The 27376-nt window shown below is 43.0% G+C and overlaps 1 protein-coding gene across 5 annotated transcripts in view; it reads right to left on the bottom strand.

Moving 5' to 3' along the window:
- Nucleotides 1-27376, bottom strand: part of dnaaf9 (dynein axonemal assembly factor 9) — a 109363-nt gene that overhangs the window by 58697 nt on the left and 23290 nt on the right. For 3 of the 5 annotated variants that reach the window (XM_055642818.1, XM_055642970.1, XM_055643049.1), the window contains exons 3-11: nt 15881-16000; nt 15096-15220; nt 12093-12189; nt 10853-10959; nt 9433-9510; nt 9225-9326; nt 8720-8836; nt 7365-7420; nt 6095-6242 (exon numbers count right to left, since the gene is read on the bottom strand). In XM_055642818.1, coding sequence (XP_055498793.1) covers nt 6095-6242; nt 7365-7420; nt 8720-8836; nt 9225-9326; nt 9433-9510; nt 10853-10959; nt 12093-12189; nt 15096-15220; nt 15881-16000 — 950 coding nt within the window. The remainder of the gene's footprint in view (nt 1-6094; nt 6243-7364; nt 7421-8719; nt 8837-9224; nt 9327-9432; nt 9511-10852; nt 10960-12092; nt 12190-15095; nt 15221-15880; nt 16001-27376) is intronic. The other 2 variants (XM_055642897.1, XM_055643124.1) reach the window with 1 other exon arrangement.

Below are 27376 nucleotides of genomic sequence, written 5' to 3' on the forward strand. Positions count from 1 at the left end.
TAGATCTCATTGTGACGTCATAGCCGCCAACTGCCATTGCAAATTCAAATGATTTTTCTCAAACTGGATTTTATAAAGTTTAAAACGTGAATAACATGTAAAATATACAATCAATCTGAACAAAACTTGATGAAAACAAACCACAGGACAATAGTAAGTTGGTGCAACAATTGTAGTGCTATCGTATACCATTTTGGCATAGTTCCGGGAGCACATGGGCAGACAAACACGAAGACCGACAGAATCACAAACAAGATGAGAGTTTTAGTAATATACTAGACTAAGTGGGACCTGTTGGGTCCCATTGTCACACGGGAGGCCTGGTCCCCTAACGCAATATTCCACCACTCGCCCATAGCCCCCAACTGCGCAGGTGCAGCTGACAGGTTCCCGTTGTGATGCCCCTGATCCCCCCTCCTCCCCTCACTGTCCCCAACTCCGCCGCTTGCCCTTACCACCCCCCCCCCCCCAATGCACTCACTCCATCCCCCCAACCCCCCCCCACCCCCCCCCCCCCCCATTCTTAGTGGCTCTCCGGCGGCGCAGCCATTCCTGCCAATTGGGTTCCCATTGTCAAGAGTGTTTTATTGTCATCTGTCCCAGATAAAACAATGAAATTCGTACTAGCTGCAGCACAACAGGATATATAATTATAATAAATATAAAAACTCAGAAAAAAAAGAACAACAATAACAATGCAATGATAATAATAAGTCTATTGTAGTTCATGGCTTATGAGGTTGTAGTGCTTAATAGCTTGATGGCTGTTGGGAATAAGGTGTTCCTGAACCTGGACGTTACAGTTCTCAGGCTCCTGTACCTTCTTCCCGTTGGCAGTGGCGAGATGAGTGTGTGGCCAGGATGGTGTGGGTCTTTGATGTTAGCCGCCTTTTTGAGGCAGCGACTACGATAAATTCAGAGCTGCCAAGTTTTGTCAGCGCATTTCAGTATTCTAGTAGCTGAAAATCAGTATTTTGCTGAGGATATCAGTATATTTACACGGTGCCAATTTGCTGGAAAAAAAAATTGGCCCTTTGAGACAGCACTGCCATTCATTGTGATAATGGCTGATTTAGACAACAGATTAAAAAAATTATCTAACCCCATTAATTCACTCAGGGTATATTATGATGTGTTCTACAGTATGAAGTGTACAGCAAAACTTGCACTTCCAGAGTGGTTTATCGTGTTGTTTCTTCAGCAGACCACAGATTTATTTTAAGAGCAAAACATAAAGTGCTGGAGAACTCAGCAGGTCAGGCTGGATCTATGGAAGGTCCGAAGAAGGGTCTCGACCCAAAACGTCACCTATTCCTTCACTCCAAAGATGCTGCCTGACCCGCTGAGTTACTCCAGCATTTTATGTTTATCTATGGAGGGAATGGCTAGGCGACGTTTAGGGTCGGGTTCCTTCTTCAGACATTTCTTAAGGGGTTGGAAAAGATCAAACATTTCACTTTAGATAAACTAACAAAAATAAACATACTTATTTTTTTTTAATTCATATAACATCCCTAAATGATGGGTAAAAATTACTAAATAACGTGGGTGAATGAGGGATTGCACCTGCACGCCAGGAAGAAGCCCGTGCTCACTGTCCGGAGCCCTTAATGACAATGAGTTTTAAGAAATTCTCCCGTCAAAGGAACGCGGCGTCCGTAATACTTGAAGGTTAAAACACAGTTATATTTATTGAGCAATGCATATCGATGTAATGGTGACACATTGTATAACTACGTGTTAACTACTGGTAGTTAACAAGTGCTAATAGTGGGAGTTAACAAATCGTTTTCATTTCAGAGGAATCAAGTTATAAACGACTCCAATCTTTCTGCAGTACTTGTTAAACCCAAGCTTTTTAAAAATGTAAAGTTCCAAGGCGATTTTGCTGCAACATAGCCAGTACAGCAGTTGTTACGATTGTCTATGGTCATTTTTTAAAAATCCATATTTAACAACGCAAAATAATATTTCAGTATTCTTATCGCGTTTCCGTACGAAATACGGAAAATCTGTACTACTTGGCAGCTATGTAAATCCCTTCGATGGTGGGGAGGTCAGAGCCGGTGATGGCCTAGGCAGTGTTTACAACTTTTTGCAGTCATTTTAGCTCCTGGACGTTCAAGTTCCCGAACCAGGCCTCGATGCAACCAGTCAGTATGCTCTCTACTGAGCACCTGTAGAAGTTCTGGAGAATCCTCATTGACATACTGAATCTCCGTAATTCTCTCAGGAAGTAGAGGCCCTGATGTGCCTTCTTTATAATTGCATCAGTGTGCTGGGTCCAGGAAAGGTCTTCGGAAATGTGCACGCCCAGGAATTTGACGTTTTTGACCGTCCACCATCGTTCCATTGATGTAAACAGGATCCTTCCCCTACCAAAATCCACAATCAGGTCCTTGATTTTACTGATGTTGAGAGCCAGGTTGTTATGCTGGCATACTCTGACTGATCAACATCTGTCATGGATAGAAAGAATGGGTGATGTTTCAGGTCGAGGCCCTTCTTCGGACTGAGCATGAGGGCAGAGGGAGTTACAAAGATGAGGAAGTGTACGAGACCAAAGGAAATGAGAATCAAGGAAAATGGAGAATAGACCATTGTTAGCTTAGAGAAGGTGACAACAAAGCAGAGATACAATGTAATTAGAGGGACAGTCAGACTGGTCGGAGAACTGGGAAGGGGGAGGGATGGAGAGAGAGGGAAAGCAAGGGTTACTTGAAGTTAGAGAAGTCAATATTCATACCGCTGGGGTGTAAACTGCCCAAGCGAAATATGAGGTGCTGTTCCTCCAATTTGCACTTGGCCTCACTCGGACAATGGAGGAGGCCCAGGAAAGAAAGGTCAGTGTGGGAATGGGAGGGGGAGTTAAAGTGTCGAGCAACCAGTAGATCGGGTAGGTTTAGGCAGACTGAGCGGAGATGTTCAGCAAAACGATCGCCGAGCCTGCGCTTGGTCTCGCCGATATACAGCAGTCCAAACCTAATGTTATCCCACTTTTTAAGAAAGGTGGGAGAGAGAAAACAGGGAATTATAGAGCAGTTAGCCTGACATCGGTGGTGAGGAAAATGCTGGTCAATCATAAAAGATGAAATAGCGGCACATTTTGGATAGCAATAACAGGATCGGTCGGAGTCAGCATGGATTTACGATGGGGAAATCATGGTTTGACTAATCTGGAATTTTTTGAGGGTGTAACTAGGAAAATGGACTAGGGAGCGCCAGTGGATGTAGTGTACCTGGACTTTCAGAAAGCATTTGATAAGGTCCCACATAGGAGATTAGTGAGCAAAATTAGGGCACAGGATATTTGGGTTAGAGTGCTGACATGGATAGTAAATTGGTTGGCAGACAGGAAACAAAGAGTAGGGATTAACGGGTCCCTTTCAGAATGGCAGGCAGTGACTAGTGGGGTACTGCAAGGCTCGGTGCTGGGACCGCAGCTATTTACAATATATATCACAGATTTAAATGAAGGGATTACGTAACATTAGCAAATTTGCAGATGACACAAAGCTAGGTGACAGTGTGAACTGTGAGGAGGATGCTATGAGAATGCAGGGTAACTTGGACAGGTTGTGTGAGTGGGAAGATGCATGGCTGATGCAGTTTAATGTGGATAAATGTGAGGTTATCCAATTTGGTAGCAAAAACAGGAAGGCAGATTACTATCTAAATGGTGTCGTTGGGAAAAGGGGAAGTACAACAGGATCTGGGGGTCTTTGTTCATGTCAATGAAAGTAAGCCTACAGGTACAGCAGGCAGTGAAGAAAGTAGATGGCATGTTGGCCTTCATAACTAGAGGAGTTGAATATTGGAGCAAAGAGGTCCTTCTGCAGTTGTACAGGGCCCTAGTGAGACCATATCTGGAGTATTGTGTGCAGGTTTGGTCCCCCTAATTTGAGGAAGGACGTTCTTACTATTGCGGGAGTAGGTTTACAAGGTTAATTCCCGGGATGGCGGGACTGTCATATGCTGAGAGAATGGAGCGGCTGGGCTTGTATACTCTGGAGTTTAGAAGGATGAGAGGATATCTTATTGAAACAGAGGCAGGAAACATGTTCCCGATGTTGGGGGAGTCAAGAACCAGGTCCCACAGTTTAAGAATAAGGGGTAAGCCATTTAGAACGGAGATGAGGAAAAACTTTTTCACATAGAGAGTTGTGAGTCTGTGGAATTCTCTGCTTCAGAGGGCGGTGGAGGCTTTCAAGAGAGAGCTAGATAGGGCTCTTAAAGATAGCGGAGACGGGGGATATGGAGAGAAGGCAGGAATGGGGTAATGATTGGGGATGATCAGCCATTGAATGGCGGTGCTGCTTCGAAGGGCCGGATGGCCTACTCCTGCACCTATTATCTATTGGAACAGTGGATTCAGGAGGTCAGGTAGATTTAGGCGAACTGAGCGGGGGTGTTCAAGACCAAGTGCAGCGGATACAGTAGATGAGGTTTGAGGAGGTGCAAGTGAACTCTGCCTCACCTTGAAAAAATGTTGGGGTCCTTGGATGGAGTCAAGGGAGGAGGTATCGGGACAGGTGTTGCATCTCCTGCGGTAGCAGGGGAAAGTACCTGCGGAGGGGTGGTTTGAATGGGAAGGGACGAGTTAACCAGGAGGTTGCGGAGGGAACGTTCTCTGCATAAAGCTGAAAGTGGTGGAGATGGGAAGATGTCGATAGTGCTGGGATCCCGTTGGAGGTGGTGAAAATGTTGGAGGAATATGTGCTGTATGCGACGGCTGATGGGGTGAAAGGTGAGGAGTAGGAGAAGTGCGGAGCTGCTGGATATCAAGGAGGCCCTAGTGAGGGCCTTATCTATGATGGAAGAGGGGAATCTCCATTCCCTAAAGAATGAGGACATCATAGATAGTCCTGGTATGGAGCACCTCATCTTGGGTGCAGATGCCGGGTAGAAAGAGGAATTGGGAGATGGGGATAATCTTTGCAGGAGGCAGGGTGGGAAGAAGTGTAGTCTAGATAGCTGTGGGAGTCAGTAGGTTTATAGTAGATGTCAGTCGATAGTCTTCTTCTTTCGTGTGGCATGCACAGCCTAAAGTTGTTGGACAACTGGTTCTATTTGATCTTCCGTTTGTGCACGTCGAGTTGATTGCATTAGTCGAAACAGGGCGGAGCACGTGAAGGTTGTAATTTTCCACCCGTCGATAGTCTATCTCCTGTGACGTAGACGGTGAAATCAAGAAACGGTAGGGAAATGTCGGAGATGGTCCAATGAATTTGAGTGCAGGATAAAAGTTAATAGTGAAGTTAATGAAGTCTGAGTTCTGCATGGGTATAGGAGGTAGTCCCGATGCAGTTGTCAATGTAGTGGAGATATTCGGGGATAGGGCCATTGTACGTCTTGAACAGGGATTGCTTAACGACCCTACAAAAAGGCAGGCATAGTTGGGGCCCATACGAGTGCTCATAGCTACACCTTGGATCTGGAGAAAGTGGTAGTCGAAGTTGTTGTTAAAAGTAAGGACCAGCTCTGCTAGGCAGAAAAGAGTGTTGGTAGAGGGGAGTTGGCTGGTTCTGCAGTCGAGGAAGGCCTTCCTGGTGGGGGGTGGTGTAGTGACACAGTGGTGCTGGTTTCCAATGGGAACGGTGACGAACGCACCACACATCTCAGTCCTCCAGATCCTGCTGACTTCCGCCACTGGAAGTATAGGATTTTGGTATATGTGCTTTATCATCATTCCTAACAATGCTATGTACGATAGTGATCGCAACTTCTACTGAAGTGTGGATGGCCGTTGGCTCGTTGGAAGCTCATCCGCCCTTAAACAGGCCTTGTTTTTGGTCCTGCTGGGGGTTCACAGCCCCCTCCTCACCTGGCAAACTAGGTGGAGGAGACGGTTTAGTCGCCGACTGTCGGACCATGGAGCAGGTAGCACGGGATTAAATGGTACCAGTGGCGGTGGGAACTCCCACCGACCTGGGGAGTGGATGACTGAGCATCCACTCCCCAGCTAATATTATTCCCTTACTTCCATGTGGAATAAATGTTGCATATCTCTGAGAAATGGAAGGAAAAAAACAAATATGCTATTAAGCAATTAGCCACACTGAAAAAACGACAAAAGAGAAATAAGGTACAATACCATATGCCTGGCAGTGCCTCCCCTGTTGTTTGTGTTTTTAACAAGGTGACCCTCAGATGGAAAAGTGAAGCTGTATGAGTTTAAGTTTTCTTTTGTCGAGTGACAACCAAAAAGAACAAAAGGCTGGCGATGAGTGCTGAATAAAGAACTGAAAAACATAACAGGATGAAAATCCAACTTCAATATTTATAGTCTAATTGCATCAAGCAGTGTGCAAAATATATGTTTGACATAGATAGATAATACTCAGTGGTTTAAGGTTTGACAGAATTTGAACACTTCAAATTTATCGACTAACTAAAATGTTACGATGAAAGAAATGAGTTATATACCACATTAAAATATCCAGGATTGGCTAATGTACAAGCATGATGTCCTCAAACTACATCTCATTCATAAATCAATTAAAATATTTGAATTTATGAGCATGCATATACTAATAATGGGAAATAATATCCACACATGCCTCAATAAAGATCTTTTGACTGCTTCTCCATTAAGCAATTTCTCTATTAGTAGACTCTAATCCATTTACTAACTGAACAAAAAAACGATATTGTATTGATACATAAATTTAAGATGAATTACTTTGAAATGTTATTATGGCAGTGTGGAGTCAGTATGCAGCGCTTTCAGATTACATTAAAAAGACAGAATCTGCCCATATCTGCACAATCCCATGGGACACTTATAATCATCCTTTACAAATAAAAAATCTTCACCTGCTGGTGTTCTTTGAATGCCAATAAATTATACAACACTCTGGTTCAGTGACAATGGGCAGTAACATTCTAGTATTTTATCAACAATAGTTATTTATCATCTTGGATTTTCGATTTCTGGATGACTGGCTGTTTCTGAGGAAGGAGGGATCTGTACAAATTGAGTAAGTTGGAATTGAACTGGAACAAGTTCAACATTTTTGCAGTGAAGTGTGCTGATGCTGTTAGGAAGGGGTAAGTCAGTACATTAGGCAGCACACATATAGGAGGAATGTAAGGCTACAATGCATCTATTTTAATGTAAGGAGTCAAACTAATAAAGCAGATGAACGTGTGAGTGTGGATCATCAAATAAGAATATGATATTGTGACTATCAGAGACATGGTTGAAAGACCAGGATTGTCAACTCAACAATCCATGGCATATGTCCCTGAAAATAATTGAATTTGACTTGACTAAGAATCATAATTGGTTTTAAAATTAGATTTCAATGATCAGATAAAATGAAATATCAGTAAAATAAAGATTATTTGGTAGAAACAAATACCTTTTTTCTGTAATTTGACTCGTTATCAACCCATGGCTGAAGTACGTTCTAAAAGGCTGAAAAGGAAAATAAACATCTCAGAACATATCCTATTATGCTTAAAATGTTCTTAGGGCTGTTGTGCTTTTTCTGACCCCTCCTCGTCTCACTTCTGCACAATCAATGTGATTTTCCCGCAGGTTTTATGTAGCTCTTACTACTGCACCAGTTTAATGAAGCGTAACAGTCCATGAGTGGTGACATGCCCATAGCAACATATATTGAAATCCCACTCAGAAGCCAAGTAAGGGTTCTCTGCAGGAAACATAGGCAAATATATATTTTTTATCCTGAATATCATCAGAGGCATTTAAAAAACTGAAATAGATTTAAATAAGAATAAAAAAAAGAAAATGTACTTAAAAATTTGTAATTGGATTAAAACAATAAAAGCAATTGATATGAACTCCACTTACCTTTCATATCACTTTAGTTTAATTTAGTTTAGAGATACGGAGTGAAAACAGGCCCTTTGGTCCATTGAGTCCACTCCGACCAGCGATCACCAATACACTTGTTCTATCCTACATTAGGGACAATTTACCGAAGCTAAGTAACCTACAAACTTGCACATCTTTGGAATGTGGAAGGAAACAGGAGCACCCGGAAAAAACCCACGCAATCACAGGGAGAATGTACAAACTCCATACAGATAGCACCCACATTTAGGATCAGACCTGGGTCTCTGGAGCTGTAAGGCAGCAACCTTACCATTGTGCTACCCCTTATAAGGTTGGAATAAAGGTAGAGGACCATGCAAACGTCTATTCTATACTTCAGAATAGCAAAACTGAATTCTTCCAATTTGAAGCCAAAGGCAGAGCAAGATGTCAGTTGCGCCACCCCCACCACCCCCGCCCCCACTGAAAATACGTAACATACTGAAAATAAGCATGCATGAACAGTAAGTACTTTGAGCAGCAAACTCAAAATTGATTTCTTACCAGGTGGATTGTGCAAAAGTACGTTACAAAAAGGAAGAGAAATATTGCTATAACCGTAAAGGACACACATCAACCAAACAATTAATTTTTAAATGATTTTCAAATAAAATGAATATATATTTTTGAAAAAAACAATCAACAGTTTACATAATTTATTTATTTAAAATGGCAAGAAAAATATGTCAATCCCAGATTTCATCCAACCATGATAATGCTTGTGTGACGCTCAGCTAAAACAGTTGTCATAAATTCCCGCTGGTTTCATACTAAGCCATGGAGGGGGACGGTGGGTGGGGGGGGGGGGGGGGCTATCTGCAAAAAGCATTGCAGCATTCCAATGCAGGGTTTAAAAGAGAATTCCATACCCCTTACCATCATGCCTCCTGATAGTTGATCCATGAAAGAGCATTGGTGTTGAAAGCCATGAAGAAGCTTGCAGCCCATTTGTCTGCTCTTCCAGCTATATGTGGTATATCTGGAGGCAAGGGGCTGTGAAAGGGGCAAGGTAGGGGAGTTATGGGAAGAGAGAGTTTAATGAAAACAGAGAAGTAAAACCATGTTAACAAACCTGTAACGTGACATGTAGGATACCAAATCTGGATATTTAATTTTACAAAGATGTTAATGAAGCCAAGGTTCTTGCAGCTCCAAACCAGATTAAGCATTCTTACTTTCAGGCAATGCAAGAATTCATAACCAGACAGCCCACAGGAAATGAAATCTAGATGACCAAGTTGAAGTTACAAATTAATTTAGGATTTTTTTCTTGCAGACATGATTCTTGCTAATGTAATTTTTTGCTCACTAGTGACTAAAATATATCTAACTAAAGAGAAATACAACGACTACGACTTTAAAATTAAGATTTATTTCCCACCTCTCCAGATTGTGCTTCTGAAAGTTCCAGTAGAGAGGACGAATTCTCAATGTCAAAATTGGAAAAGAAGCTGTCCCATTGTTTCTCAAATGCCACCAAATCCTAAAACCAAATGAAGACAAAATCAAATTCAGAGCAAACGGAACTAAACAAAGTTAGTATTATTGCAATGCATCCTTTTCCACATAGTTATAAAATACAACCTTACCTCAGTGATCAAGACTTCCAGGGAAACTGGATCCAAGCTGCTATACACTTGCCAAAGTTCCTCGCTAGCATCAAACATCTGCAACGGAAAAAAGGAAAATGGCAACATGATACTAAATTGTGAGTTATTCTTCAGAGTGAAATAGTGAATGCTTTTCTTTAATACGTATAAAGAAATGTAGTTGCAATAATGTAGTTGATCAGAATGGACTAGGATAGTTAATATTAGATGAGGGTATATGTTTGATATGGTGTGGTTTATTATTATCATATGTACTGAGATCCAGTGAAAAGCTTTGTTTGCTTGCTATCCAGCCAAATCATACTACACATGAGTACAGTATGTATAAGAAGAAACTGCAGATGCTGGTTTAAACCGAAGATAGACACAAAAGCTGGAGTAACAGTGGGTGGGACAGGCAGCATCTCTGGACAGAAGGAATGGGTGATGTTTCGGGTAGAGACCCGTCTTCAGTCTCGACCCGAAACGTCACCCATTCCTTCTCTCCAGAGATGCTGCATGTTCCACTGAGTTACTCCAGCTTTTTGTGTCTATTTTCAGTACAATATGTATGATCATTACTATTAAACATTGTTTTATTATCTGCAGTTCAATATTTATACATCTGCATAAAAATTAATGCAAGAAAGCAAACATAAAGACTATTTATTCTTCTCCGTGGATTAATTGTTACTAGAAAACAAGATTTTTTTTAAAAATTGTTCTGAGATTAATATATACTGCAATATCATTGATATTCAGCAACTACTGAAATATTATAACCAAATGAGTATTATGGCATCTATTCCCTGATGTACATTAAAATTAGAATTATTCCCAACTATTTGTCACATCCCACCAATCACAGTATCTAACCACTTTTTTCAACTGCAACGCTCTGACAATGAATTTCAAGCCAGTTGAAACGTAACTGTCAATTTGGGGCACCTAAATGAATGCTTCCTTGTATCGTTGCAGGGATTGCATAAAATGCTTTATGATACAGGAAAGAAACTGGAGGTTCAGACAAAAACAAAGAGAACAAAAAAAATCAGATGGAGTGAATAGGCAAAGTGTGCAGTGGGGAGAACAAATTCGTGATTGACCTTTCCAAGTTACCGAATTTCCAAATTTATCAAAGTATTGAATTTCCTGATATTTCTAATGTTTAGAAACAATCTATTAATGTGATAGGCTCCAACAATCTCTACTCCAAGTTCCCAGTAATGGAATAAATAAACAATCTCTTGGATTTTTTGAATAATTAACTTTTTTTAGTCCATATTATTTACATCTGATATTCAATTGTTTTGACATAAAGCCTTTTGGGGAAATTCTCATATGATCTGTTATTGTGAACCTTATGGTCATGATATTGCCAAAATTCTGTTTGTGACTCACATAAATTTAAATTAAATACCTCATGTTTCATTGTAAAAAACTCCCCTCCTCCAATTCCTTCCAGGGCAAATGCTTGTACAATGGGCCACTTTTCAACAATGAACATGTCAAACGTCCGAACATGGCCTATAAACAGCAATGGTCACACATTGATAAGCACGATGAGGTGATCAAAGAATAAAAATACATAAACAAATAATAAGCTCTTAAAAATGAGATGTAGTTAATTTATCAATAGCATCATGGAAGTTAAAGAAAAAAATAAATTTACCAACCCAAAGGATGATAAATAAATTTATGCTTTGGTAAATTTACAACTACATGCAATTCCGTATTATTGAACACATTTTGAGTGGATGAGAAACCATTCCAGGTTTACATTTCCCTCTGTTGAACATTGATATAATCATCCTCGAATAAGACATACCCATTTGAGTGACCAAGAAAACAACCATAATTTCTATATACAATTCCTTCCCAGGTTATGGCAGGGTTCCATTCCTGTGAACTGTTTATAACTCAAACAGTTCTCAAGTGAAAAACTGAGTTTCCACACAACGGGAGATACCTGCGGCCCTCTAGTAGCCAGCAAATCCATACCAGCGGTCTCCTAAACCTTTTTTGTATCTACAGGCTGTAGATAAGTGGTGTGTTTGTAAGTTGGGGAGGACCTGCTGGGGGGGGGGGGGAGTGTTTTGATGTAGTTCATCTTTAAATGGTGGTATCAAATCATTGAATGGTTAAGAGGCAGTTTAGCACATTGTGTCACACTATCTCTGTTTTAAAGCAATTCAAGGTTACACCTGCCGGTTCCCTCTGTGTCATTTGCAAATTTTTATCCACTGTACGTTTATCCAATTCCCTCTTTGAGGCCACATGACTCCATCATATCTGCAGTCAGTACATTCCAATTTCCAAACACATGCTGCACAAAAATATTTTCTTTCAAAACACTATAAATTCTCTTTCCATTTAAACGTTACACATAGATAATAGCAGACAAAGTTATCAGAGTGCATCTATGATTTTGAAGAAGATACAAAAACACATTTCATCAGAATCAGAGAGGTTAAATAGAGGTTCATTAAAATCCAGAAGAATGTTTTTATTTAGCACAGCCTGTGGAAAACATATCACATTATACAAGAAAAATGAATACACCTTAAAAAGTCACGATAAATTAGAAGAAAATCCTGTTGGAATTTGTTTATCCTTTTCACATAAAAATTTATAATGTTGGGAAACAATTTTGTCTTTACCCTGGAAACTGTATGGAACTTGAATTCGGCAACAGTCTTGCACCATGTTGACAAAGCTGGTAATTTTAAACTCTTCTGCCAGCTCTTCATCTTCATACTAAGAAAATAAATTTAAACTTTGTAAGTTATAGTGTAACATTTTCATTGTGCAATGACATAATATAATTTGTTTATCTGAAAACTAGAGGGAGTTACCGTGGGCATGGGAATACTATTATGTGACAACAAAATGTCTTCAATGGACATTTTCCCAACCAAAATATTGTGCTATATTTCTCACAGTAAATTAACTGCATTGAATGAATGGATGAATGAATGAATGAATAAGTTTATGCCAAGTATCACATGAATGAATTTGATTGCCCAAAAGTGACATGAATGAAATACAATGAGTGGCCAAGATATTCACATAAAAGGAATATTGCCTCATGTAATGCCGCCCAAAAGTGACATGTTAAATAACATCATTAAGTACTAAATGAGTTGAGGCCAGTTCATGGCTATACAGGGAGTTAATGTGGCCCATTAATAGCATTATTGAGAAAGGTACGGGATACTGAGTTGGTGAAATGATCATTTGAACATGCAGGCTCATGCCGAATGGCCTACTCCTGCATCTAATTTCTATGGCAATTCTAAATCATGGAACATACACGATTTGACTTGTATGATGCAGTTGTATAACAGAAAGAAAATGTCAGAAGACATTCAACTTTGTGAACTTCGCAGATTAGAATTTCCTCCTTTAACCATACATAAAATATTCTGTGATACTCATGAAATATATCCATTTTAAAATTTATACCTCAAAAGCACTCACAATTTAAGATTCTATCTACCTGAACTAAACTGATTAGAAAAGGTGTCAGGGGTTATGGGGAGAAGGCTTAATGGGGAGACGACTGAATGATCAGCCATGATTGAATGGCGGAGAAGACTTAATGGGCCGCATGGCCTAATTCTGCTCCTAGAACTTATGACCTTACTATCAGCACCCTCTGTATTCTCCGAGTAAGCCATTCTGAACCCAATTATCAAATCACTGTGCATCTCATGCATCCTAATCTTCTGGATCAGCCTGCCATAAAGGGCTTTATCAAATGACGTACTAAAATCTATATAGACAATATTCACTGCCCCACCCTCATGAATTAACATTGTCAAATTTTAGTTTTAGAGATACAGCGCGGAAACAGGCCCTTCAGACCCCCAAGTCCATGCCGACAAGCGATCCCCGCACACTAACACTATCCTACGCACTCTAGGGACAATTTACAATTATTTACAAGCCAATTAACCTACAAACCTGTATGTCGTTGGAACATAGGAGGAAACTGGAGAGCCCAGAGAAAACCCACGGGGTCACGGAGGGGAAAAAACACACTACGTACAGACAACACCCATGGGTTAGGATCGAACCCGGGTCTCTGGCGGTGCAACTCTACTGCTGTGCCACTATGCCGCCCCTCAAAAAACTCAAACAAGTTTATAAGACATGACCTGCAGTGGACAAAGCCATGCTGACTGTCACTAATTAGCCCATTCTCTACCAAACGCGAAAAAGTGATACTTTACAGACAATGTATTCGACTACTCCATCACAATCCTGGGTTTGTTTTCTCCATCCCGTCGGACAGAAACATGAAAATGTCATCACATGCTATGCAGCAGAACATAGTAGGCCTTGGTCCTCAACGGTGCCGCTAGACCCCAAGAAGTCCCATGGTATCGCATTAAACATATGCAAGGACATCTGCTTTGATTACCACCTATTGTCATCGCCCAGCAGATGCATCAGTGTTCCCCAGTGCTAAACAATACATAGGAAACACTGAAAGTAGCAAGGGCAGAGCATGTTAGATGGGAGACTTCAACATCCAACACCAAAGGGACATGGTAGGACCACCAGTGACTAAACTGGCCAAATCATGAAAGTCAGAGCTGCCAGACTGGGTTTGTAACATGGTGGGTGAAGCAATATGACATACAAACCTACTTGACCTCAATTTTGGCAGTATACCTGTCCAGATGCATATGTTCACAAGAATTGTTGGAATTGACCATTGCACAATCCTTTTTTCATACCATCATGGTGCATTTCTTCAAAAAGGTTCAATGGGATAGCTTCAGAATAGATCTGGCAGCCCAAAAACTGGGGATCCACAAGGCCTTATTAGCAGCGGAAACCTACACCAACCTAATCTATAGCCTCGTGACTCAGCTAATTCCCCACTCTTAAAATAGGGGATCAACCCTGGTTAAATGAATTCTGAAGGGCACATACTCGGAGAAGCCAAACTCAGGTGATTAGGTGATCATTTTGTAAATCATCTATGTTCAACATGCAATAAATGAGAGTGTGGAGCAGTTAATAAAGCTGCTGTCTCACTGCTCTTTATCCCAACCTGGATCTAAAATGGAATGAAGTGCTGGATTCTGGAGGCAATATAAGAGTGACAGCGATAGACATCAAGGCAGCATTTGAGTACGTGCAGCATCAATGTGTCCTGGTGAAATTGAGAACAATAACCATCACAGGGAAAATAATGCAATGGCTGGAGTCTTATGCTGCATCGGGAAAGACTCAAAATGCTGGAGTAACACAGCGGGCCAGGCGGCACCCCAGAACAACATGGATAAGTGACGTCACCAGCATTTTGAGTCTTTCCTTGGTAAGCCAACATCTGCAGTTCTGTTTCTACTGCACAAGGAAATATGGGTGTAGTTGTTAAAGGTTAATCATCTCAGGACATTACTGTAGAAATTATTCAGAGCAGGAATGAAGGCCCAACCATCTTTTACTGCTTCTTCAATGAACTTCCTTCCATTGTAAGATTAGAAGTGGGGACATTTGCTGAAGATTGCATTATGTTCATTTATACTTACAAATCCTCAGCAAACGAAGTACACCATGCTTACATGCAACAAGATTTCATCCAATGCAACATCTCATCCCTAAAAATTAAATCAGGTTAGTCAAGCTGTATCATTGTTATTCCTTACTTCTTTTACTGTCAAACAGTGCAAGTGCAGATTTTTCCAGTATGCCACATAAGGCAGAAGATAATTATAATTTATCGGGTTGCAATAAAGATGAACACTTTCAGACTTTATCAGTATGATTACATCTGAAACAGAAATGGAAATTAATTATCGTATTTTCAACAATTTGTATTTCATGTGACTCCACAAAAGAATCCAAGATTTGCTAATTGACAAAAGTTATTAATTATGTAATTCTACCATTATCAAAGATACAGAATTGAGGGATCTTCTTTGTATACCAATATAGAAAACTTTATACATTTTATAGTTAAAAATATCAAGAAATATAGTCAAGAATTGCGATATAAAATACATGGCATAACAAAGTTCATTACATGCAAACACCATCGCAGCAGCTAATTTCATCTGCCAGAAATAAAGATTCAGTATGGGGGAAATGCCAGATGGGACCATGCAGTTACCGTAACGAGAAAGGACTTAAATTTGACCATAGCATTAATTGAAATTGGGCATTGTGAGAACACATATTTTGAGAGAAAACGTATAATTGTTTTGAAGCACCATTGTATTCAGATTTTGTTTTTAAATTCTGATGGCCAAGGTATTTTGTATCATTATATCTCTAATGGCTCTAGCAGCAATGCTAACTTATGTCTGAAGATGGGATGGTAGTGAAATCAGAAAAGAATATTCTCCTTCAATGATACCAACCCACTCTCTTGCTTAAAAAAGCATCATATTGGAAAAAAATGTGCAAGTTAAGATAAGGATTATACATTTACCATCGAACACCTCTTCAGGCAAATCAGTAACATCAGAATCAATGTTTGTCTGATTATACAGATCAAAGAGCAGATAATTTGCCAATTCTCTACAGCCCTCGTTATATCGGCTATCGATACCTGCAAAAGAAAATAACAAGTTACTTCAATAAAAATTTGTCAATATGCTTCAAAGCAGTTAAACTTTAATAAATGCATTTGGAATACTTTAGGGAATGTAGGAATGAATTTCAAAATTAGCAGCAGACAAAAGTTGGAAATGTACTTCCTCCTGTGAGGAGAATATAAGAGTTCAGAAGGACTGATTTGTTAAAAATGGTCAGGCAAAATTTAAGGCAATAGACAATAGACAACAGGTGCAGGACTAGGCCATTCGGCCCTTCGAGCCAACACCGCCATTCAATGTGATCATGGCTGATCATCCCCAATCAGTACCCCGTTCCTGACTTCTCCCCATATCCCCTGACTCCGCAATTTTTAAGAGCCCTATCTAGCTCTCTTGAAAGCATCCAGAGAACCTGCCTCCACCGCCCTGAGGCAGAGAAAGTTATTAATGAGGCAATATAGTAAAAAAGTGAAACTTTTGGAAGGAAAAAATTAGAACATTTTGAGAGCATTACAACTCCAAAGAAACAGCCTGGAGTATGCTCAAATAGTTGCCAGAATGAAGACGTTGATAAGGCAGTTTAAAAACAAAGAAAATCATGAGACACCCAGAGTGTCAGGCAGCAACTAATTTTAGAGACTCTGGCCAATAACTTGGCAGGTATGTTCCTTTCGGCACAGAATGCTTTACCAAAAGGATACCTCCCAGAGGAATACAACAGAATGAGGAGTGAAATTAATCATGGATTGTTCCTATAAGGACGGACCACAGAGTAAACAATTGCCAAGTATGAAATACACTCTAACAATTTGTTTAGATTTTTAGTTTAGTTAAGAGATACAGTGCTGAAAAAAGCTCCTTGGCCCAGAGTGTGTGACGACCAGCGATCTCCGTACACCACACGCTAAGGACAATTTACAATTTCTACTGAAGCCAATTTACCTACAAACATGTATGTCTTTGGAGTGTGGGGGTGAACGTACAAACTCTGTTCGGACAGCACTCCTAGTCAGGATCGAACCCGGGTCTCTGGCGCTGTAAGGCAGCAACACTACCGCTGTGCCACTGCGCCACTACTAATTTCTAATCTTCAAACATTTAAAAACCACACAGAAGTTTGCAAGGAGCAAACATCTATCTTTGGATTATAAAATAAAACTCTGATCTTGGATGTGGATGTATTTATTTCTGTGTGTATGTGTGTTTTCATATGTTCAAGCGTTCAAGTTCAAGAGCGTTCAAGAGAGTTTTTTGTCATGTGTCCCTGATAGGTCAATGAAATTCTTGCATTGCTTTAGTATGTAATTTGCATCTCCTCGAAAACCCGACGCGCTAACAATGACATTTCTACATATTCCAGTAGAGATTTACCTCATGATCTCAAAAATCGCATCTGAAAATTTGATTTCCTGAGTTTTTTTTACTAAAATTGTTCACTTATCTGAGATCTTTTTGAAATCTAACGTGTTGAAGCGAGCTGGATGTCACAATGCCTCTGCTCCTCGCGGCAAGCTGGACAGAATTTTCAATGCGCAGCCCCAGTTTTCCACGAGCTGCGGGTTACGTGGCCCAGCTGCCATCCCTCCCTCCCTCCCTCCCCCAGGGTTCTGGATTGTAGCCGTTGAACACGTGCTCAAGTCGTGCAGCGAGCTCCGCTGGGCTCCTTGAAGTTCTACAAAATGGCGGCAGTGGTTGTTATCGCAGCACGGGCGCAGACAAGCGAAAAGGCGAAAATGGGGTGAAGGGGGGATGGAGAGAGGAGGAGAGAGAGGGAGGGGGAGAGGGGGAGGGGGGGAGAGGGGGAGAGGAGGGGGGAAGTAGGGGGGGGAGAGGGAGGAGGGAGGGGAGAGGAGAGGAGTGGGAGAGGGGGGGAGGAGAGGGGGGGGAAAGGGGGGGGGGGGGAGGAGAGGGCCCATCCCCCACCCTGCCCACCCCCCCCCCCTCTCTAGGGAGTGGTGAAGATTGGGACCTATGGGTGAGTGGTGATTGCATGAGAGAACCAGCCCTCCCCCTCTACTACCCTCCCTCCCTCTCTCTCCACTAGCCGCTAGAGCTATAGAAACGTTAGTCAGGATCCAGCCGCGCCTGCGCAGTTGGGGTTATGCGTGAGTGGATAGGGCGGGCGATGGGGTAAAAGGACCTAATTAATAATATTAATATATCAAAGGGGGGGGGGGGGGGGGGGGGGGGGGGGGGTTTGTGGGGGTGGGGGGGGGGGGGGGGGGGGTGGGTGTGTGTGCGCGTGGATGGTGGTTGTTGGTGTGTGTGTGTGACGCCAAAAGTCCATCCCCCCCCCCCCCCCCCGCAAACCCACGGGTCTTCCTTGGTCCAGTTATAAATAAAACTCTGATCTTGGATGTGGTATTTGTTTATTTGTGTGTGTGTGTGTTTTTTCATATGTCATTCACATCTCCTCGAAAACCCGACGCGATAACAGTGAAATCTTTACATCTTCCGGTCGAGATTTACTTCATGATCTAAAAAATCGCTTCATCTGAAAATCTGATTCATTAATTTCTTACTAAAATTGTTCACCAATCTGAGATCTATCGCATTTATAACGTTTCTATAGATCTAGCGGTTAGTGCAATCAACGGATATGGGAAGAACGCAGGCACTGGTTATTAATTGGGGATGATCAAAAACTCGCAGTCGTTTTCTATGCGCTGCCTGCCTGGCACTGTTTCCAAGATGTCCCTTCCTCCACCCCTCCCTTTCCCCCCCTCTTCCCCCACCCTCGTCTACCACTACCCTCCTCTACCCCCCCACACACTCTCCCCCCCTTCCTTCATTCTCTCCCCCCTCCTCTTCCCCCCCCCTCCCCTACCCCCCCCTCCTCTCTATTCTCTCTCTCTCCCTCCCTCCCCCCCTCCTCCGCTCTCTCTCCCCCCCCTCCCCCCCCTCTCCCCCCCGCCCTCCCCCCTCCCCTCCACATCCTCCCTTTCCCCCCCACCCTCCCCCTCCCCTCCTTGCTCCCTCTCCACTCCCCCCTCCCCTCAACTTTCTCTCCCCTCTACCCCCCTCTCTCCCTCCCGTTCCCCCCCTCCTCCTCGCCACCCCCCCTTCTTCCACCCTCCTCTCCTCCACATCCTCCCCGCCACCCCCCCTTCTTCCACCCTCCTCTCCTCTCTCCCCCTCCCTCCTCTCTCCCCTTTCTTTCCCCTCCTCTCCCCCACTCCTCCCATCTTCCTCTACCCCTTGTCTCTCTCCCCCTCCCTTCCCCCTCTCCCCCCCACCACCACCCCGCTTCCCCGTCTCCTCTCCACCACCCCCCCCTTCCCCGTCTCCCCCACACCCCCCTCTCTCTCCCCTCTACTCTCTCTCCCCCTCCCCCTCCTCTTCCCCCTACCCTCCCCCTGTCCCCCCACCCTCCCCCTCTCACCCTCGTGTGTACGGGGGGTGGTTAGTGTGTGTGTGACGTCGCAGGCCCCCCACCCAGTTATACTAGTTATATATTAAAAATAAACAAATCAAAATAAATATGTACTGAAGCTGCTCATTCTGGTTTGTCTTTGCTAGGATAACTAGTTGGACATAGACCATGAGCAATGAGCAAAATTTTAGTTGTTATCCATGGGAGAAATCCGGGTACTTCACAACTGTCTTGCAAACACGAGGGTTGTTGTGCTGCTATAGGTGGAAGAGTGCTGCGAGACACAGACGGAAGTATACTTGTACGGTCAGGATAATACGGAGGAGGAACTGGCTCGTTCACAGGCAAGATATGTTATCTGTTACGCCTGTAGGTGCGCCATCGGCACTGACCATATACGAGCGTGGCTCAGAAGCAATTCCAGAAATCTCACCAACACGGTGATGGCCTTTGTCAGTCTGTATACGGACCACCTTGTTCAATGGTGGCAGTGGCCTACTTGTTTTATCAAACCATTGTTTTTGAATGTCACGCTTATGTTGCAACCTGGATTGAACCTTCTCAGTTGGGATCACCTGTGGGATCAATGCCTGATCCGCCACAGGCACCGTGGCACGGGTCTGCCTCGACAATAAGCGTTGAGCGGGTAAACCGAAAATGGGGTCACGGGAGATGTTGCGTAAGTTGAGCAGGTCCAGGAATACGTTGGAATTAGCTCTGTACGAACGTTCCATGAGTTGTTTGGCACTCTTGACAGCCCGCTCAGCCAGTCAATTCGACTGAGGATATTCAGGGCTGCTAGTAATATGGCGGAAATTCCAGCGTAAAGCAAACTCTCTGAAGTGCTGGATGGTTAATTGACTGCCATTGTCAGTTAACAATCTGCCTGGAGATCCATGGACTGAAAAATGGCGATAACTTCAAAATCACCCCGCTATAAGTGGGGCTGCTGAGAAATCGATGTCAACCCATCCTGAATATGAATCGACGAGTACCTGGTACTGCTTGCCATGCCACTCAAATATGTAAGCTGCCACTGTAGATCACGGTGCAGGTACATTTAGTGCAGGTACCGGATGTGAAAGAAGTGGTTGCTTTTGCTGGTGAGGTGCCAAGCTGTTGTACATTGCACAGGATGCCATATTCTCGGTGATGTAGTCGGCCATGCCAGGCTAGTAAAACATGCCCTTAGGACAGTAGCTTCAGCGCCTGGGTGCCCTGCATAGACAGCGTTAAAATACTTGTTGTGTAGTGAAGCAGCGACCACAGCCTTGTGTCCTTTTAAAACAATGCCATCCTGCAACACTAGCTCATCACGGATGGCAAAGAAAGGCCGGACTGGCAGCGGAACGTTGTAGTGCTTGCCTGGCCAGCCACGCTTAATGACGGAGGTAAGCAACTGTAGAGTACTGTCAGCAGCAGTGTGGGCAACTAAATCCTCCATATAGGATGAAGGGATAAAAGACATAAAATTCCAATAAAGTAATCGTCTGGCGAGGGCGGATCCTCGCAGGTCTTCCGGGGTGCATGCGAGAGAGTGTTGGCCAGGTGCACATCCTTACCGCGTTTGTGGATCAGAATAATGTCATATTTTTGAAGTTGCAACAACATCTGCTGTAGGCACGCTGGAGAGGCGTGGATCGGTTTGTTAAAAATGCTGATCAGAGGTTGGTGGTCAGTTTCAATCGTGACCGTGTGTGCAAAGTTAAAATCGTTGAATTTCTTGCAGGCGAAAACAACCGCCAACAGCTCTTTCTCAATTTGGGCATATCGTTGTTCTGTGTCAGTCATAGCGTGCGAGGCACAGGCAACAGGCTTATTTCCGTTACCAACATTCTGAAGACATGCTGCACCTAGTCCGTTTGTGAGGCGTCACAAGTCCGTGTACCTGACAGGCAGCCTGCCCAGCTTATCATCAAACAAAACCTTGTATTGAACTCCTCTGCTCTAAGGAAAACAAATCAGTCTGTCCAGTCGGTCTTCATCCCAGTAACTCCACTGTGAACTTCCTCTGCACCCTCCCCAATGCAATTGTATTCTTCCTATATGATAACCAGCATTGTACACAATGAAGTTCATGGAGTCATATAGCACAAAAATAGGCCTTTTGGACTAGCTTATCCATACTGACCATCAAGAATCTGAGGAAATACATTCTTGCCATAGAGGGAGTACAGAGACGGTTCACCAAACTGATTCCTGGGATGTCAGGACTTTCATATGGGATCTTATAGAAACTTACAAAATTCTTAAGGGGTTGGACAGGCTAGATGCAGGAAGATTGTTCCCGATGTTGGGGGAGTCCAGAACAAGGGGTCACAGTTTACGGATAAGGGGGAAATCTTTTAGGACCGAGATGAGAAAAACATTTTTCACACAGAGAGTGGTGAATCTCTGGAATTCTCTGCCACAGAAGGTAGTCGAGGCCAGTTCATTGGCTATATTTAAGAGGGAGTTAGATGTGGCCCTTGTGGCTAAAGGTATCATGGGGTATGGAGAGAAGGCAGGAACAGGATACTGAGTTGGATGATCAGTCATGATCATATTGAATGGCGGTGCAGGCTCGAAGGGCCGAATGGCCTACTCCTGCACCTATTTTCTATGTTTCTGAACCTTCTGAATTTGTAGTCGGCAGGGCAGTAATCGGCATATTGCCAACTTGGATGTGTTGTGCATACTAACGTGTTGTTAGTGCCCCCTCAAAACTATCTAGGGAAGGTGATTTTATTATATTGTTGTCTAGTTTATTCCATTCCCTTAAGGTTCTTACAAAGAATGAGTTCTTATAAATATCTGTCCTGGCGAATGGGGTTTCTATTTGCTTATCAATACTCTTTCTTGTTCTCCTTTCTGTTGAGTATGTTTTGTATCTATCTGCAGTTATAATAATAATAATAATAATAATAATACATTTTATTTATGGGCGCCTTTCAAAAGTCTCCAGGACACCTTACAGAATTTAACAGAGTAAAAAACATATAATCGGAGTAAAATAAATAATAAAGACATCACCAAAACACAAATTAAAGACAGAATTCGATCTAAAGACAAAAAAAATCAAAAACACAATGTGAAGAGAGAGCAGCGGCAGCTAAACCGCACCAGCGTACACTCTCCCTTCCGACAGCCATCTTGGACACAAACTAAAATAATCACTTACACACAAAAATCATCCCCCCACAATGGTTACCACTGTGGGGGAAGGCACAATGTCCAATCCCCAGTTCTCCCAAAGTTATGCCCACGATCCCCTTTTGAATCTTGTACAACATGGCTACTCTGTCCCTTGCCCATCTATGCTAGGTTTGGTCAGTCTTTTATACCTCAATTAGATATTTTTTAATGTTGTGAGCATACATACCCTTCATTGCAACCAACCTCTAGGTGGAAAAAAAAATGTCCTTTGTTCCCTGCTAACACTTATACTTGTTTTAAGTATCTGTATGTCATCCATCAAGTCTTCACACTGCCTTAGTTGCACTAAGGACTCTGGGCTTTTGCTATGTTTTGAAATAATATTGGGGGTTTTTATACATTAAACTTTTTTTCATTTGTTCACTGTGTACTCAATACTGAATACTGTGTTTATAGACCTGTTATCTGCTGCAAGTAAGGATTTGTGTAGGAAGGAGCTACCTCGCCAACAGTCTGTCTGTCCCTTCCTTCCTTTTTTGTGTGTTTGTGAAATGTCTTACTTTTTAAATGTCCAACTTTCCGTTGCCATTACTACACGGGTAAGTGGGAGTGATCTTACGCAGACGAAAAGAACAGATCTTCCAGTCGTTATTTCCAGCCGTTATATTGGTTCTTTATTGAAGTAATTGTACAGACAAAAAGATGAACATACCAGAACCTCTTTATTCTTAAACAAATTATGGCTTTCTGTTCTTACTATCTGGTAAGAACTATGTTCTCTCCAACTCCCGTGCCTGATCTGATATGGTCACTCCCTGTCCAATATGATAGATGTAACGCCCATCTATGCATCAAATGCCTGCCCCAAGCATTCAAAATAATACTGCTAGAAATATTTTGACAAAATAATATGCCAACAATAACTAGCCAAAGCATAAATGGCTCCTATACACCGGTCCCTAATTGTTCTACGTATATAACAAAAAAAATTACCAATAAACATTAAAAGGAGCTATAAAAGCATTACATATTATCAAAAACAACGTATGTATGTGTTGCATTTAATCTTCTCTGGTGATTCTTCAATCTTCTTCTTTTCCTTCTTATTTGGCATCTTGGAGCAGGCATATCTTAGTTATCGGTCTTACCAAGATGTTGCTCTTTGTCTGAACCTTGTGCATCTGGTATGATCTCCAATTAGCAAGGAGCCTTGTGGTGCATTGGAATCAACCTGGATATCACCTGGTATGAAGCATCTCCTTACCCTTGATCATCTTTGTCGTTCTTGGATTAGAGGCAAGTATTCTTGTGTTCACCATTTCCAAAAAAGGTCTGCCATATATTGTACGTATATCCATCTGCGTTTAATGTACAAATATTCCTTCAAAAAGAGTCCAGGTGGTAGTATTTGCTTGGATTTCAACAGAAGATGGTTTGGTGTAAGTGCTTCCAGGTCCATTGGATCATCAGAACTCTTGGTAATGAGTCGATCATTCAAAATTGCTTCAACTTCACAAAATAAAGTTTGCAATCCTTCATCGTCCAGAACTTGTTGTTTAAGAAGCGGTCGGCTATTAGTCCTCTAGAGGCTTCATCTGTAGGATTTTCCTTTGTGCCTACATATCTCCATTGTAATACATCAGTAGCATCCCTTACAAAAGAGATCCCATTTGCTACAAATGTTTGGAAGCATTTGGTTTTGTTGTTAATGTTCTTAAGCAATCAGTCCAGAAGATGGATTGATCCAGTGGTAACTGTAATTCCTTTCTCAGCATTATGTCAACTCTGACAGCTAGGACCGCAGCTGTAAGCTCCATTCTGGAAATCGACATTTGTTTCAATGGTGACACTCTGGATTTTACCATTATGAATGCAACATGCAACTCCTTGTTCTCATCTTCCAGTCTTAGATATGAAACAGTACTGTAGCTGCTTCCGCTTGCGTCTGAAAAGTGGTGCAGGTGTGCATATCTAATTTGACCAAAGTTTGCAGGCTTCATGCACCAGTCCACTTTAAATTCCAACATTGTGTTGAGATGCATAACTAACTAACCATCCTGCCCATCACTGAGAGAAGGTTTGCGATATGTTCTCATCCCATCCGAGTTTTTCCTTACAGAGCTCTTGCATAATCAGCTTGACCGGCAGAGTAAATGGTGCTATAAATCTTAAAGGGTCGTATATCGAGCCAACCACGGACAAGATGCCCTGTCTTGTGTATGGTCCAGTGCTGCATGGTCCAAAGCTCCAGTTGTGTGTCGTCCAAAGTTTTGGCAGAGCATTCCAGTATTCTAGTACCTGAAAATCAGTATTTTGCTGAGGAAATCAGTATTTTTACGCGGTGCCATTTTGCTGAAAAAAATGCTGGTTTTTTTATGTGCGGTCATACCCATGTAAGAGTACAAGAATGCATAACTTTACTATCAATTGACATGTCTTCTACGCACCTTACTTAACAGTGCATTAATTGCCATCTCTTTGTATACTTCAGTTTGAATGGCTGCTTCCTGGTTTTAGCACCAGATAATGATGGAGAAGCCATTTTGGAAGCCTCCCTCTCCCTCCCTCGCTCTCTCTCCCTCCTTCCTCTTTCCCTCCCGCTCCCTCTCTCTTCCTCCCACTCTCTCCCTCCCTCTCTCCTTCCTTTTTTTCTCCCTCCCTCTCTTATTCTCCCTCTCACTCCTTCTCCCTCCCCGAACAGTCTGTGTGCACTATGTGTAAAGCCCATAGCGCTATGTGTAAAGGCAATAGCGCTCCAGCTGGTAGCGTTATAATTAGAACCCATAGCGCTGTTCCTTTAAACTCCCACGCGTTAAACTGACAGCGCTCAGCTTAAAACCTGTAGTGGAACAAGCAGATCAAAGCTTACAAAAAAAAAATAATCAGACTTTTTATATCCTTGCATTTTTTAAGCAGCCAGATGCTAAGGGCATGCAACAATGCCTTTAAATCTGCCTACAGTGCTGCCAGGTCGAACCTGAACAAAGGTATAAAAAAGGCCAAAGACATCCACAAGCATAGGGTGGAAGACCACTTCAATACCGCGGACACCAAAAGCATGTGGCAGGGTGTCAGGGACATCACTGACTACAAGAGCAGCCCCGCCTGCCCCCACGGTGATATCGCAATAGCCAACGAACAAAACACCTTCTTTGCCCGCTTCGAAACTGGCAACACCACCAGGAGTGGAATAACCCCGGCCATGGCGGAGGGACAGGCCTTAACACTGAGCACTCAGGAGGTACAGTGCACCCTGCGTAGGATCAATCCATGCAAGGCTGCAGGCCCGGATGGATTCCAGGGAAGGGTACTAAAGGACTGTGCTGTACAGCTGGTGGAGGTATTCACGAGAATCTTTAATCTGTCTCTATCTCTGGCAACGGTCCCCAAGTGCCTGAAAACAGCTACCATAGTGCCGGTGCTGAAAAAGTCTAGAACCATAGTAACATAGAAAATAGGTGCAGGAGTAGGCCTTTCGGCCCTTCGAGCCTGCACCGCCATTCAATATGATCATGGCTGAAGGCTAAAGTCACCAACCTGAATGACTACCACCCGGTTGCCCTAACTCCAATACCAATGAAGTGCTTCGAAAGGCTGGTCCTCTCCCACATCAAATCCAGCATCCCTGCCTCACTGGACTCTCATCAATTTGCATACAGGGCAAATAGATCGACAGAGGATGCCATCTCTCTGGCTTTTCACACTGTCCTGACTCACCTGGACAGACAGGGCACGTACGTGAGGATGCTCTTCATAGACTATAGCTCTGCATTCAATACGGTCATCCCCACCAAGCTCACTACCAAACTCCACCAGCTAGGCCTCAGCTCGCCGATATGCGATTGGATCCTGAACTTTCTGAAGGAGCGACCGCAGGCAGTGAGACTGGGGATTCACTGCCTGCGCTATCTCCATATCACCCTGCGCACCGGCACACCACAGGGCTGTGTACTAAGCCCCATGCTCTACTCCCTCTTCACTCACGACTGTGTTCCTGCATTCGACACCAACACCATCGTGAAGTTTGCAGACACAACAGTGATTGGGCTGATCACCAACGGTGATGAAACAAAATACAGAGCGGAGGTACAGAACCTGGTGGAATGGTGCGCACGTAACAACTTTCACCAAACACCTCCAAGACCAAGGAGCTGATTATTGACTTCAGGAGGTCCCATAATGGAGAATACGCTCCAATCTCCATCTATGGGGAAAGTGTGGAGAGAGTGTCCGGGCACTCGCATTTCAGAGGACCTCACATGGTCCACCAACACCGCTGGCTGGTCAAGAAGGCACAGCAACGACTGTTCTTCCTGAGGACATTAAAAAAGACTGGTCTGCCCCAACAGCTGCTGACAACCTTCTACCACTGCACCACAGAAAGCATATTAACGTATGGCATCTCTGTGTGGTATCTCAGCTGCACGGAGGCGGAGAGGAGAGCTCTTCAGCGCGTCATCCACAGAGCGCAGAGGATTATTGGGACACAGCTATCAGCCTTGGAGGGCATCTACCACACACGGTGCCTCAGGAAGGCCGTCAGCATCCATAAAGACTCCTCACACTCTTGTAATGGATTGTTCGAACTACTTCCCTCCGGCAGACGTTACAAGGCCTTCTACGCCCGAACCTCCAGACTCAGAAACAGCTCAATTCCCAGAGCTATAGCGGCTCTGAACCGGCCCTGCTGAGTGCCCCCCATCCCACCTGGACTGCCTCCCTCAGATGGTCACGCCGCAGTTTATTTATTTATTTATTTTTTGGACATCGGTTGGAAGCTGCATACCAAATCTCGTTGCACTGATGTGCAATGACAATAAAAGATATTATTATTATTATTATTATTATGAAACAGGAAGTTGGGATGATTTTTTAAAAATCC

This window comes from Leucoraja erinacea, chromosome 1 (assembly GCF_028641065.1).
Source record: "Leucoraja erinacea ecotype New England chromosome 1, Leri_hhj_1, whole genome shotgun sequence".
Taxonomy (NCBI): Eukaryota; Metazoa; Chordata; class Chondrichthyes; order Rajiformes; family Rajidae; genus Leucoraja; species Leucoraja erinaceus.